Below are 13,059 nucleotides of genomic sequence, written 5' to 3' on the forward strand. Positions count from 1 at the left end.
AGTTTGATTATACACCGGATAAACCTAAACCTTCAAAGGGCACCAGAATGCTAATACATAGCTTGAGCCACAAATGTTTTCTGTTTGATAGCTAGAGCCCACCCCCCACTCCTCTTCACTTCTGCAAACAGAAGGAACTGTAGCCTGTATATCTGGGCTGGGAATGGGAGAGGGGACTGTGGTAAGGGGCGAGCGTTGGAAACTAGCTATTCTCCACGGCATAATCCACTACTCCCCACAGACCCAATCTGTAGTAATGTGGATAGGTTCATTCTCTATGCTGTGGAGACAGACACAACCTGAGGCTTGGTTTTATAGTCAGAAGTAATCAGGGAACCTCGAGCAACATGGCTTCTATAGAAGTGGTCAGGCTGAAGTCTGCAAGGTGCCCTAGCGGCTGGGGAACAACGCATAAGCTTAGGTCCTCAGAACAAAGGTCTTTGTTGCTCCAGCAGATCTCTCAGGATATCTGTATGGCTCATCAAAAACCCATGGGTTTAAGAAGCTGAACCCCTGACCCCTTTCACTGAGGCAAACTTTGCCCTGTGACAGAAGAATGAGGCATTTCCAATCTCCCTTAGGAAGGAGGACATAGCCCTTTAAACTCTACTTAATCTTATTGGAGATCAGTGGTGGATTAATGTACAGGCCTATGGGGTCTGTGCCCAGGGTCCCCAGCCAATTTGGGACCCTCTGCAGGAGTGGGAGAACCTGTGTAGAAGTGGGGGGTGCACCAGTGCCAGAACTATGTCTCCGCCCCCTGCTTCTCCTGTTCCCCCATGTCCCCACCCCCTGGCCAGACCAGAAACCAGAGTCGGGTGGGAGGCTGGGGTGCCCAAGAGCAGCCCCTGGCCTGTGTCCCTGCCCCCTGGGGTGCACAAATCAGGACTGGTGGAGGATCTGGGGCTCCCCACAGCGGCCCAAAGCTCCCTGGGTGGCTTTTACCATAGCCTGGCTCTGGCTTCTGGCCTGGCCAGGGGTGGGACTCTAGGGGGAAGAGGAGGAGCAGGGGTCAGGGCCCCATGATGAGGAGGGTCTGGGGGCAAATTTTCTTAGTGCCCAGGACCCAGTAAATCTTAATCCACCTCTACTGGAGATGGATCATGCCCAGAGTACAGGGGTTCTGGAACAATTTGTATAGTGGAGGTGCTGAAAGCCATTGGACCAAACCATTAACCCTGCATATGATAGAAACCTCTTCAAGCCAGTGGGTGCAGCAGGACCCCCAGCACCCCTAGTTCCAGCACCTATGCCAGAGTCTGCTATCTAGTTTCTTAGAGAGGAGAGATTGAACTGCAGTAAGTAGAGACAGGGTGTGTTTAATGACAGAGAGCAACGTACTGCTATTCAAGACCTATTCTATATCCTGAGATCAAGGGGATTTCATTGAAAACACAGCAAAAGCATCAAACCTCACATTCTTACAATGAAGATCCTCCCTGGAATTTACTGGACTGGAGGTGGGGGCAGTACAAATGAAAATTTAAACAATTTATTTGCTTATATCTCCAGATTAGGCACTTTTGAACCAATGTTAAAAAGCAGAGGAAATTTGGAACTATAGTTCCAAATGACCTGTTGATGTAAACTTGTGCCTCTCCAGATTTCAGTGGAGCCATACGGGCCTACATCAGCACAGAACTAGGCCCACAGTTTGCCACATCAAATTGAATTATATTTACTGAGGGTCCAGTTCTGCCATATTTATTCACACTGAGTAGTACCTTATTTCTCAAGTATTCCCATTGGTCATTGACTTTAAGGGATCATGCTCTCCTAGATGAGACCAACAGGTATATTCAAGGATTAAGACGACCCCATGTGAGATGAATTGGGCCCTAATTGTTTTTTTCTTAAAATACAGAACTCAAAGATTCAAGAAATGATTTTCAATTGACTTTAATTTGGCCAAAAAGCAGAGATGGCTTGGATTGCCTAATCTGAATTTGTAAATTAAGAGCTAAAGTGGAAGATTATAATTGTGTATAGGTTGATTATACTGATTGCAGAAACAAAAGCAGATAGACACAGTGAGTGAAATCCTGCACTGGCCAAAGAAATATACACACTGAGCAAATGGCAACACCATTGCCTACCGCTGGCTGCCTGTGGGGTGTATCTTCTGTTATTCCTACAAGCATGCAGATGTAGTTATATTTAGACTTTGGATTCTAGGAGACATGTCATGGCTACCTCCACCCTCCTCCCATGTCATGGCTACCTCCACCCTCCTGTCTTACTCCCATGCAAAGCATGGCCAAACCTTGAGGGACAGAGAGGGTGGGTTGAGCATGTGTGTTTCACGTTAGCACGTACAGGATACATACTGATATTTCTGCACCTGTAATAGCACTTTGTGTCCTGGGAGAAGAGTGGCAGAGGGCAAGACAATCTTGCATTGTCCTGAGTGAAGCAGAAGAAGGGAGAAGAAAGGTGTTGTGCAGCACAGTGCTAAAGAGACTGCAGGTGTGAAACCAGCAGTGTGCATCCAGCGCAAATCGCTGCGGGGTGGGCAAATATCTGGTTCACCCCACCTTGTGAAATGGTGAACAGGCGGAAAAAGGGGGCATGGTATGAGCAGAGAGCGAATGTTACAACTTCTTTTAATCAGATTCCAGACCCCAACCTCAAGTGCACAATTGCCATTTTGTTAATTAACAGTTAACTCCTCCAGTCTCAGGCACCACTGGGAACATGCCTTAAATTGGCGATGTTGATGAATAGGATAGAGAACAGACCTAACACTTGTTTAGGGGCATATTTCTTTTCCTTCTGCTAATGCTCATCTTCCTCTCCATTTAGCCAGAGAAAAGATTTAGCTCCTGGGGTGAGTGACAAACTACCTTCACTCCTGCTTTTGCTCCACGTGGAATGATGCAGGTCAGGCCCCAAAAGGGAGATGTGAAGCCATGATTGTTCCTGGGAGAGGGAGGAGCAGTGATTCTCGTTTCCATACGTTCCCTTGATTGATTAGCTTACATAGCTATATATTGCTACTGTATAGTGTAGGACTTATAATTTGCGACTTTAAGTAGGGCTAGATTGTGCCTTAGACAATGTGCTCATGGAGGTGAATAAGGAGGAGTAAGAACTCCCATTTATGCCCCTCTATGGGCTTCTCAGACCTGGGGTCCAGATGCACAGGACCAGTGGGTGCTGTATGTCAGCTATTGCCCTCCCAAAACAGGTGGGCAGGGAGTAGGTGGAGAGTAGCCAGAGCCCTGGCTCTGCCCCATAACACACCAACCATGTAGCTGAATCCCTAACACACAGCTGAGGATATTATAATCTGCTGCCAGTACAGATCAGCAGCAAATCAATACTCCTCCAGAACAAGGGGGAAGCAAGGAGGGAATTGTGCCTCAGGAAAGTGTCTCTGGGTCACAACGTACTACTGGGCTACCCCTTGGGACATGTCACATACCGTGGCACATTAGATACTGGGCCAATGGGGCCCGTGCCCGGGGCCCTAGCCAACTAGGGGCCCCCTGAAAAATGGGCACTCCTGTGCCCCAACCCACTTGCCTCACTCCCCAGCAGAAGCGCTAGGCGAGCGGAGTGGGGCAAGCCCCCATGCCCCTACCTGGTCCCCAGAAAGAGTGGTGGGAGGGAGGGCTGGGGGGGGGGACTGCAGGCAAAAGGAGTGCGGAGGGGCCCCCATTTGCTCTGGTCCAGGGCCCCACAAAACAGTAATCCGCCTCTGATCACACATGCATCAGCCCTGGCTCACACACAGTCAAGCCTTAAGGCATAATCTAGGAGTATTTTATTTTGGTTATTTAAAAACCTGTAATAAAGATATGGTTTAAACCTCTCACTTCACAGCTCTCTATCTCAGGCAGGCTTCTGCTAATTTGATCTGTCTTTCTATTCTTTACACTCTAAACGTTGTTCACAGGTTAAACATACCAATTTTGACTCAAGGAACTCCATTCCTTTGGCAACTTGATATGAGAAGCAGAGAAGATCTTCAAAGGTGAGCATATTGAAGTCCTCCTCTTCATACACTGGATACACCCTTCCATTGATATATTTAATTTCTTCTGTAAAACATAAGCAGACCTTGGGCTTGTGACTACCTGGGGACACTCGGGAAAGTGAAGATGAATTACCTGAAAGTGTGAAGCTAAAGTGCAGGAGTTCAAATGCAGTAAACCTCTGGGTGGACACATTCATTCAGAAGTAAAGTAAAGTAAAGCAAAGTTTCTGTAGCTTAATCCCCTTCTCCATTTATCTCAATAAATCATTACAATTGGCTTGTCTGATACAGTATCAAGAAGCATAATCAGTGCATTGTGCACTTATTCTTCTCACACAGATAAGGGGAAAGAGTCAAGAGTAGATGTCTTCAAAGTCCAGTACCACTTTTATTGTTATTATTTCTATTACTGCTAATAAATACATAAAATAATTGTAAGCAAAATCCTGAGATCCTTACTAAACATTGGCTTAGTCCTTATACTAGCAAATTCCTATTGACTTCGATAAGAGCAGATCAAGAGCTAAGGCTTCAGTCAAAACTATAACTAAACTAATGCACGTAAAATACAATTTGTGACTTTACTTTTATTTTTACTGGCAAAATTATGAGATCCTCTCTCTTTCTCTCTCTCATGCACATATGCACACACACACTTACACTTACAGAGGTGATACTGGTTTGATAGATGTGCAGCTTATGTGATAAAATGCATTTTTCTTACATCTATAACCATCTTACCCGTTCTCTGCCAACAAGTCCATCTCTGCTGGAACTATAAGCCTTGTCTATAGGAGAAGGCTGCACTCGATTAAATTAAATAATTTTTTAAACCAATTTAGTTAAGCCAGTGCAATACCCTGGGTGGACTCTCTTCATTTGGTTAAAGTGTGGCTTACTTCTGATTAGTTTAAACTGATTCCTAATCAATTTAAAAATAAACTCAAATAAGAGTGGCAACCCAGTCTTTTGCAGCAGTTTATGTAATTTTCCTGCAGAAAAGGACCTGGGGATTACAGTGGATGAGAAGCTGGATATGAGTCAGCAGTGTGCCCTTGTTGCCAAGAAGGCCAATGGCATATTGGGTTGTATTAGTAGGAGCATTGCCAGCAGATCAAGGGAAGTGATTATTCTCCTCTATTTGGCACTGGTGAGGCCACACCTGGAGTATTGCGTCCAGTTTTGGTCCCCCCACTACAGAAGGATTGTGGACAAATTGGAGAGAGTCCAGCAGAGGGCAACGAAAATGATTAGGGGGCTGGGGCACATGACTTATGAGGAGAGGCTAAGGGAACTGCGGTTATTTAGTCTGCAGAAGAGAAGAGTGAGGGGGGATTTGATAGTTGCCTTCAACTACCCAAAGGGGGGTTCCAAAGAGGATGGATCTAGACTGTTCTCAGTGGTAGCAGATGACAGAACAAGGAGCAATGGTCTCAAGTTGCAGTGCAGGAGGTCTAGGTTGGATATTAGGAAACACTATTTCACTAGGAGGGTGGTGAAGCACTGGAATGGGTTACCTGGGGAGGTGGTGGAATCTCCTTCCTTAGAAGTTTCTAAGGCCCAGCTTGACAAAACCCTGGCTGGGATGATTTAGTTAGTGTTGGTCCTGCTTCGAGCAGGGGATTGGACCAGATGACCTCCTGAGGTTTCTTCCAACCTTGATATTCTATGATTCTAAGTCAGTTTTCACACCTTTAGTTAAACCCATGCAACTTTCTCACATTCATGAGGCCAAATTCCAATATTCCAAATCTCTGAAACAGGCCTTTAAAAAAATTAATCTGCCATAAAAATGTTTCCGTCTTTCCAACCATGTATGGAATTGCTGTTCCCACTCCAAAAAAAAAAAAATCTGTCCCTACTTTTTTACTATAATCTAGATCTATTGATTTCTATAGATATTTCTATTTATATACACATCTCTAATACAAAGAAAGCAATTTTGTTTTTTTACAATTGTTACTCAGAAGAAAATGCTTAATTTCTCACCTTCCTCTGAATATAATGTAATCCTGTTTGATCCAGAGGTCAAATCTGAGTCTTGCCTTAGTTGCATTCCTCCAAAGTCATCCATTCTACACAATGAAATATATGATCCATTTTTTAATGTAGTCCCCTGTCTGGAGTAGGGGGCATATTTTAAAAAGTTGCATACTTCAAATAAAATAATAATCTAAATGTGAACTGCTTTGTAATGAAAAGGGCATCAGTTACTGCCATTACAACCTTTGGCACTGAATTATTACTTATTATACATCTAGCATGACCCTTTAAAATGCCAAAATCCACAGAAGGGGTTTCATGATGCTTGCAGTGTAATCAGAAGAACTGCAGCAAAAATAGGACCATTTTTTAGCCAATTCCCAGTGGGTTTCTTCCTGCAGAGAACCAAAGATTGAGTGTGATGAGCCTAGAACTCACTGGTGTCCTTTGTTCAAGGACACTCCTCAATTCACTCCTTAAGCGAGATTTGTTTTGTTTACATACTGGCCCCCATCCATAGCTTTTCAAAGGAATTACGCCAGTTTACAGCAGTTGAGGATCAGGCTCAACATTTTGCTTTGCAAAGTGGTCCTGGACACATGCTTGCAGGGTGTTGTATCAGTGCAAGCACTTAACTGATAATAGGTTACTTATAGTTCAAACTGTTACTGAACATTTTACCTGGAGTTTTGATCCAAGTGGAAATTGTGGTAAAAGCTGAAATTGTGCTGTTTGAAGATATCTGTCCACGTCCGGTGAAATATTTCTCTTTTGTTCCTTAAGTAGTTCAGCAGGTCACCATAGCAACAGTATTCAAAAATCAAGTAAACTGGTCCTGAGATAGTTTATAGAATGAATATCTATTACTGTCCAGGCACTGGATGTTCTGAAGCAATCTTTCTGGGAGGAAGGAGCATCTCTATATCCCTGATGAAGCCCTAAGGAACCACATTTTGTCCCAATGTATGGTCTATATTAAATGCCTGAACCGTATACAGTTTCCATATAAATAATGGATACTGATGGATACGAGGCAAACATCTCAGAAAATTTGCCTGGCTGACATTGCCAGATGTGTATCATCAAAGGTGGATTGGGGATCACTAAAGGGGAACAAAGATCCCTCCCAAAAATGTTATCAGAAGAGCACTAGCACTAGTGACTAAAGGACAGATTTTTAAAGGTATTTTAGGCACCTTGTGGGATTTTCAAAGGCACGTGAGCAGCTAACACCCATTGAAATCAATGAGTTTTAGGCACCTCAGTTTTAGGCATCAATGAGTTTTAGGCATCTTTAAAAATCTGTCCCTTAGTGTACAGGACTGGAAGGTGCCATCCATGAAGCTTATCATCCACACAAGGTGGAGTAGGCACAAAAGATGAAGTAGAGTCCAACTGTTTTTGGGAAATGACATAATGGCTTTTGGAGGGATGGCAAAGAACCTGGTTTTCCCCTAAAGCCCAGACCCCTTCCTCTGAGAGTTTGAGAGACTTCCTGGGACTTTGGACATATACACTTCTCCCTCAAACTGCCTGCTGGAGAGAAAAGAGAAAAATCTGCAGCTTTTCATATTACTTTACCCACACGTTTGGGGCCCTGCTTAACAGTATTTTTTGTTATGGCAAACTGAGTTACTGTTGTTTGATTTAAGCCGCTTTCATTCACAGTATTTTATTATTTTGTCCGTACACTCTAGTATTCAACTCTGTTCTAAGACAATCTAGAATGAAGGTGCTGACATATGTGGGGTATACTCATTGGTGGGGCATTTAGAGTCTATTTACACAGCACTTGGGAGCAAGCCTCTTGACCTGGCTTGACAGACTTGGGCTAGCAGGGCTTGCTCTAAAAATAGCTGTGCAGACAGCGCTTTGAAGTTGCAGCTCAGGCTGGATTCAGGCTCTGAATCCCCCCTATCCTCCGAGACTCAGTCTCAAAGCTAGTCACAATGATCTATTTAACTGCCCTCCTTTTCTTTTCATGACAGAATTATTGTTCCTATGATCTGGGGAAATTAAATTTCATTGTTATTATTATTTCTGCCTTAAAATACCACCCATGGCTCAAATCTTTCCTGTTTTTCAGTGTGATGGATGTAACAAATCAATTACAAATACAAACACCAGGTAGAATCTTGGCCCTGCTCACACTATATAGCTTCCTTATCCTCTCTGTGTTCACTAGTATGACTACATTATTTAAATTGTAAGCTATCTGGGGGCAGGGATCATCTTTTGATTCTGTGTTTGTACAACAGCTAGCACAATGGGATCCTAGTCTCTGACTGGAACTCCTGGGTACCACCACAATACAAACAATCAAGAACAACAGTAATCCACAATCTTTGCCCTCTTATTTTTTCCATCCTCACTCTTTTCTTCTGTTCACTCCCCTCTTTACTTTTTCTTTCTCTTCCCTTCTCTGCTTTATTCACTCCTCATCCTTCATTCCACTCTCTTATTTTCATTTCATTTTTTTACCCCTTTCCACTTTCTTTCCTTTCCTGTCAATCAATCAGGCTACCCAGTCTTCTTTGCCTCTTAGCGTTGGTCTTCAAACAGTTTTTGTACCAATGTAACTATTTTGGTGATTTTCTACTGCAAAAAATAAATAGGTACAACCCGCAGTGTGGACATAGTTATATTGATTTAAAGGTGCCTTATGCCATATTTGCTTATTCCCCTTTCCTCACAGGAATTAACTGTTCCAGTATAAACACATTGATCCCAGTATAACTGCATCCAGAGGGGGTGGGCTGTGCTATTTTAATTATACCAACTGTACCAGTATAGTTAAAGTAGTACAATTTTTGTGTGTAGACAAGCCCTTAGATTCTCTTTCGTTTTACCCTCACTTTATTTTCTACATCTAGGCCACTGCATAGTACAACGCTGGAAAAAACAAACCAATCATGGGATTTGGGATTTATCAGTGTTCACAGATGCTTCATATTGCTGCTAATGGCCGATTTTTGAGGTATTCACATTCCATTCAGAAGTCTTCTTTACATTGATTTAGGTTACTATATTTCAATGTGGTGTTTATTACCTGACATGGTGCAAGCCCCTAATAGATTCACAATGTTTTCATGGCTTCCAATATGAGTCATCATTTTGAGCTCTGACATTAGAGCATCTTCTTCAGAAGGGTCAGATTTTTCTGTAAATACAACAGTAACACAAACTTAGAAAAATATTTACAGGCTAGACTTTGAAACCTAAAAAGTTTAGGTTCTGTGCGGCATAGAAAGCTTTCCTTTTACATTAATCCCATTGATATAAAGCTGTGATTGTGTAGAAAATTATTCTAAAGAGTAATACTTTAAGATAAATAGATATTCTATCTGCTATCTATCACAGCTGGAACTCTCTCCCTCTCTCTCTCTCTCTGTGTGTTTGTGCTCTAGCTACAAGCTTTGTGAGATGATTTTGTGGTCTTGAAAAACAGATATTATGAAAGTGATAAAATAAAGAATGGTTGGCAGGTTCTGAGAAGTAGCCAGAATTTGCTTTAAATATGAGACAGGGAGACAGTTATAGAACCAAATTCCTTTCTAAGTTTATATTGCTATAACATTGAAACATGTTAAGTAGGGGTACTTTGGATTTAAGCAGTTGTAACTGTGAGCAGAATTTGGCCCATAATTTTTCCATATTGTCTCTCCTGATTCAAAACTGGATCATGCAATTTCGAGGAAACCATAGTTTACAACTTAAACTGATACGGAATTGTCTCAGTTACAATATAGAGAAGCAGTACAACTACTGACTCATAACTTATTTCTCATTTATGCAAGTCCCTGCACTTGGATTGGGTGAGGGAGTCTATGTCTATGATTTCTCATCCACCATAAAGTGTACAAATAATTGTATTCCAATTCCAATAATTGTTAGCCAATTAGTGTACAATCATTTCAATAATGACTTTATGCCTGTTTTTCAATAAATGTAGAATCATTATGCAAACTCACCTCATCTAACTCTAGGTAATAAATACAATTTAATTTATTAATTTAATTACTCTTAGTTGGAGAGAGAGGAACTAATAACTCCTTATTATGCAAGAGAAGGGGAGGTATTGGATGGGTAAGAAACTGAGGCAGTCATGTCTGTTTTGAAGGCAGTAGTCCATGGAGATGAGGGACCCCTCATAGTAGCCAATCAGAGAGTAAGGGTAATAAAATGGAAAGTATATGTCAGTGTAATAACAAAATGAAGGTGTTTTCTGTTCACTCAGTAAAAATGGTACCCTGTGTTAATAAACATCTCCTTTGCATCAGAGTTCATTTAGCCCAAAATAATGTTCCATTACCTCATGAACAGGAAGCATTCTCTCTATATCAATCAAATATAGAAAGAACTTTAAAAAAGTTACTAAAGCTAAAACTTTGCCCTACCACAGCATGAAGGGGGATGAATTGCATGGCAGAGCTGGTTTCTCCAGTGGGAGAGCCCTCCTAGAATTCAAAGGTGGGAAACGCTCTCAGGACTGGCCTTGTGGGAAGCCCTCTCAGGGCTGACACTACATGACCGTTAAGCCCTGCCTTCTCTTCTGGATGGAGTCCATGTTTCCACTTCTGAATGCCATATATAGCAGTTGGGGTACTGGGTGACCATATCACAGGAGGCAGGACCTCACCACATCCCATTGGTTTGATGGGGGCAAGTTCTTTCCAGCTGTGGAACAGCTGAGAAACTAAATGGCCTGCAGAGCAGGGAAGACAAGACTCAGCTGGGTAATGCGGACTAAGACAGCATCTGTGAGTAGCAGGTCCAAAACAGAGATGTTAACTAAGCTCCCTCCAAATCCCCAAGTCACCAGAGCTGGCCAGCTGCACTGGGAAGAGAAGGATGTATCCTATGAAAGGATGCTGCAGCAGGTATGCAACCTTTGCCATGTGGGAGGCCCAAGAGTCCTTCCCTTGAGGGTGAATGCCTCCCAGTGCCCCCTTGGAGTGGCAGAGTTCTACCCTTTCCTATACTAGTGGTTGTGCCTTAGAGACACACTCTAGAACTTAGTTAATACATGGAATAAACTCCAAAATGCAGCAATAAGAATATGCAAAAGGAATAATTTTTAGAGCTAAGTAAGTATTGAAGTATAAAAGGATTTAAGGGAATTGATTTCGAAGGGCTTCTGGCGCTGTTTCTACCTTAAAACACAAACAATAAATCACTGCTTGTGAGAGTAGTATCTCTCCTTTGATTTACTGTACCTTTTAGCATTTTGACTGCAACTTGGACTGAAACTCCAGTTTTACTAATTCCATAAGCTGTAGCATTCACCACTTTTCCAAAGGCACCAGAGCCAAGTGCCTGCCCTACAAGACAAAATTAGTTAAGGTGATTTCTAGTTTAGTGCAATGCAAACTAATACGGTGACTTCATGGTTTACATAGCAGATTGCTCACCAAATTCCAGATTTTCCCTTGGAAACTCCCATTTGAGATCATATTCAAATTCACTGAAATCAATGTAGATGTACTCATTATCTGAAGGACCAATTATCTGTATCATTTGCATTTGGCTTTCATATCTAAATTGCTTCAGAAATGGAAAAATTGTATTAGTCCAACAGAGAAATAGATTTCCAAGAGAGGGGAGTGGAGAGCATTCATTTAAGTTTTTTGCTTTTACCTTTTTGTATTTATGAAAAATAAATATAAGCAAGACAGCTATAAATGGAAGGCAAAATCCAGTAGTTGCATAGAATGAAACATTATCTTGCAGGGAAAAAACAGCTCCTGTAATTTAAAAAGATACATGTTACTAAACAATGGATCAGAACTGGAATGTAATGTCAAGTTACAAGGAACAGAGTAAAATCTGTTGTGTGTGTATTATCTCCACTATTTTCCATTCCCTTTTGGTCTGAGTCTGAGAATTGCCAATGGGAATTATGGGTGGTCAACATCTCTCAGGGAGCCAGATCATGCCCTTCAAACCTCAGTACATGAGTAAGATCCTCTGTATGTGGATCGACCAACTCCTGTATGAAGGAGGGTTCAGTTGCCTCTGCAATAGAGGTGATCCAAGGTGCAAAGATTTCTGCAGAGGGAGGGGCAGGGTCTGGGTGGCCCAGAACTGGGTGAGTGTGGAGCTGGGAGAATACACATTCTTCCCCCTTTACACCACACAGCTTATCATGTCTGTGACGGGAAGACACTTTTAATGAGGTCCCAGGGACAACTGCCGCCTGGGGAGTCCCTGGTAGCGTAGCTAGGCTGCCAGGTAGCAAAGAAAATGCTGGGGACTAGGAGCCAGAGTGAAGGCAAAAGATCTCCACAGAGATGCACCTGATCTGCTCTGGATCCCTGGTCGATACCATGATCCATTCCACATGGGACACACTGACAGCCCACAGTGGAATGAACCGGGAGGAACCCCGAAGAGGATAGTCATAAATATTTCTTCCCCTGAGCCTCCTCTTGTTGATTCTACGGCAGGAAGGGGTGTTTAACGGAAGTACCCCCATTGACTTGAACTGTTTTTGGGTGAGGGCCTCAACTGGCACTGTAAATGAGTTGTATTCATAACAAAACAAGATGGGCAATACTTATAAACTGGATAAGTCTGAAACTTATTTTCATTCAAAAAGTGAATGTTATATGACTCTATAACCCCTTTGGCATCATTGTTCACCCAGATGCCATCATGGCATGTTGCCCAGATGCCTGTGAATCTAAAGACAAGCAGCCAAACAAATAAGAAGTCATTCCAAGGTTAACTGCATAACTCCTGCCTCAATGCAGATATAATAGAGCTACCAGTTAATTGAGGACCAATTAACCAAACCTGCTTAGAGTATTGCTCTGCTATTGCCCAGTTAACAACATAATGCCAAAATTACCAGGTCTAAGTTTTTCATCATACAGATAAATACATCCTTGCCCATTTAGAAAATTAACACCAGCATACAGTGTGTGCCACCCAGACAGTATACTCCAGTGTAAACTAGTTATGTTTGACACATGCTTACATAAATTCATTGTTCATTAAATTCTAAATATTAGACATTAGAAGACTGGATTCATAATTCTTAAATGTATTCTACACATGTTCTCATAGACAGTCCAGCCTATGTACACCACTAATCA

The 13,059-nt window shown here is 42.3% G+C and overlaps 1 protein-coding gene across 10 annotated transcripts in view; it reads right to left on the reverse strand.

Moving 5' to 3' along the window:
* Positions 1-13,059, reverse strand: part of FLT3 (fms related receptor tyrosine kinase 3) — an 89,686-nt gene that overhangs the window by 8,478 nt on the left and 68,149 nt on the right. For all 10 annotated transcript variants that reach the window (XM_043504341.1, XM_043504342.1, XM_043504347.1 and 7 more), the window contains 7 exons: positions 11,600-11,706; positions 11,374-11,506; positions 11,179-11,283; positions 9,012-9,122; positions 6,644-6,797; positions 5,969-6,054; positions 3,910-4,043 (listed from right to left, as the gene is read on the reverse strand). In XM_043504341.1, coding sequence (XP_043360276.1) covers positions 3,910-4,043; positions 5,969-6,054; positions 6,644-6,797; positions 9,012-9,122; positions 11,179-11,283; positions 11,374-11,506; positions 11,600-11,706 — 830 coding nt within the window. The remainder of the gene's footprint in view (positions 1-3,909; positions 4,044-5,968; positions 6,055-6,643; positions 6,798-9,011; positions 9,123-11,178; positions 11,284-11,373; positions 11,507-11,599; positions 11,707-13,059) is intronic.

The sequence above is a fragment of the Dermochelys coriacea genome, chromosome 1 (assembly GCF_009764565.3).
Source record: "Dermochelys coriacea isolate rDerCor1 chromosome 1, rDerCor1.pri.v4, whole genome shotgun sequence".
Taxonomy (NCBI): Eukaryota; Metazoa; Chordata; order Testudines; family Dermochelyidae; genus Dermochelys; species Dermochelys coriacea.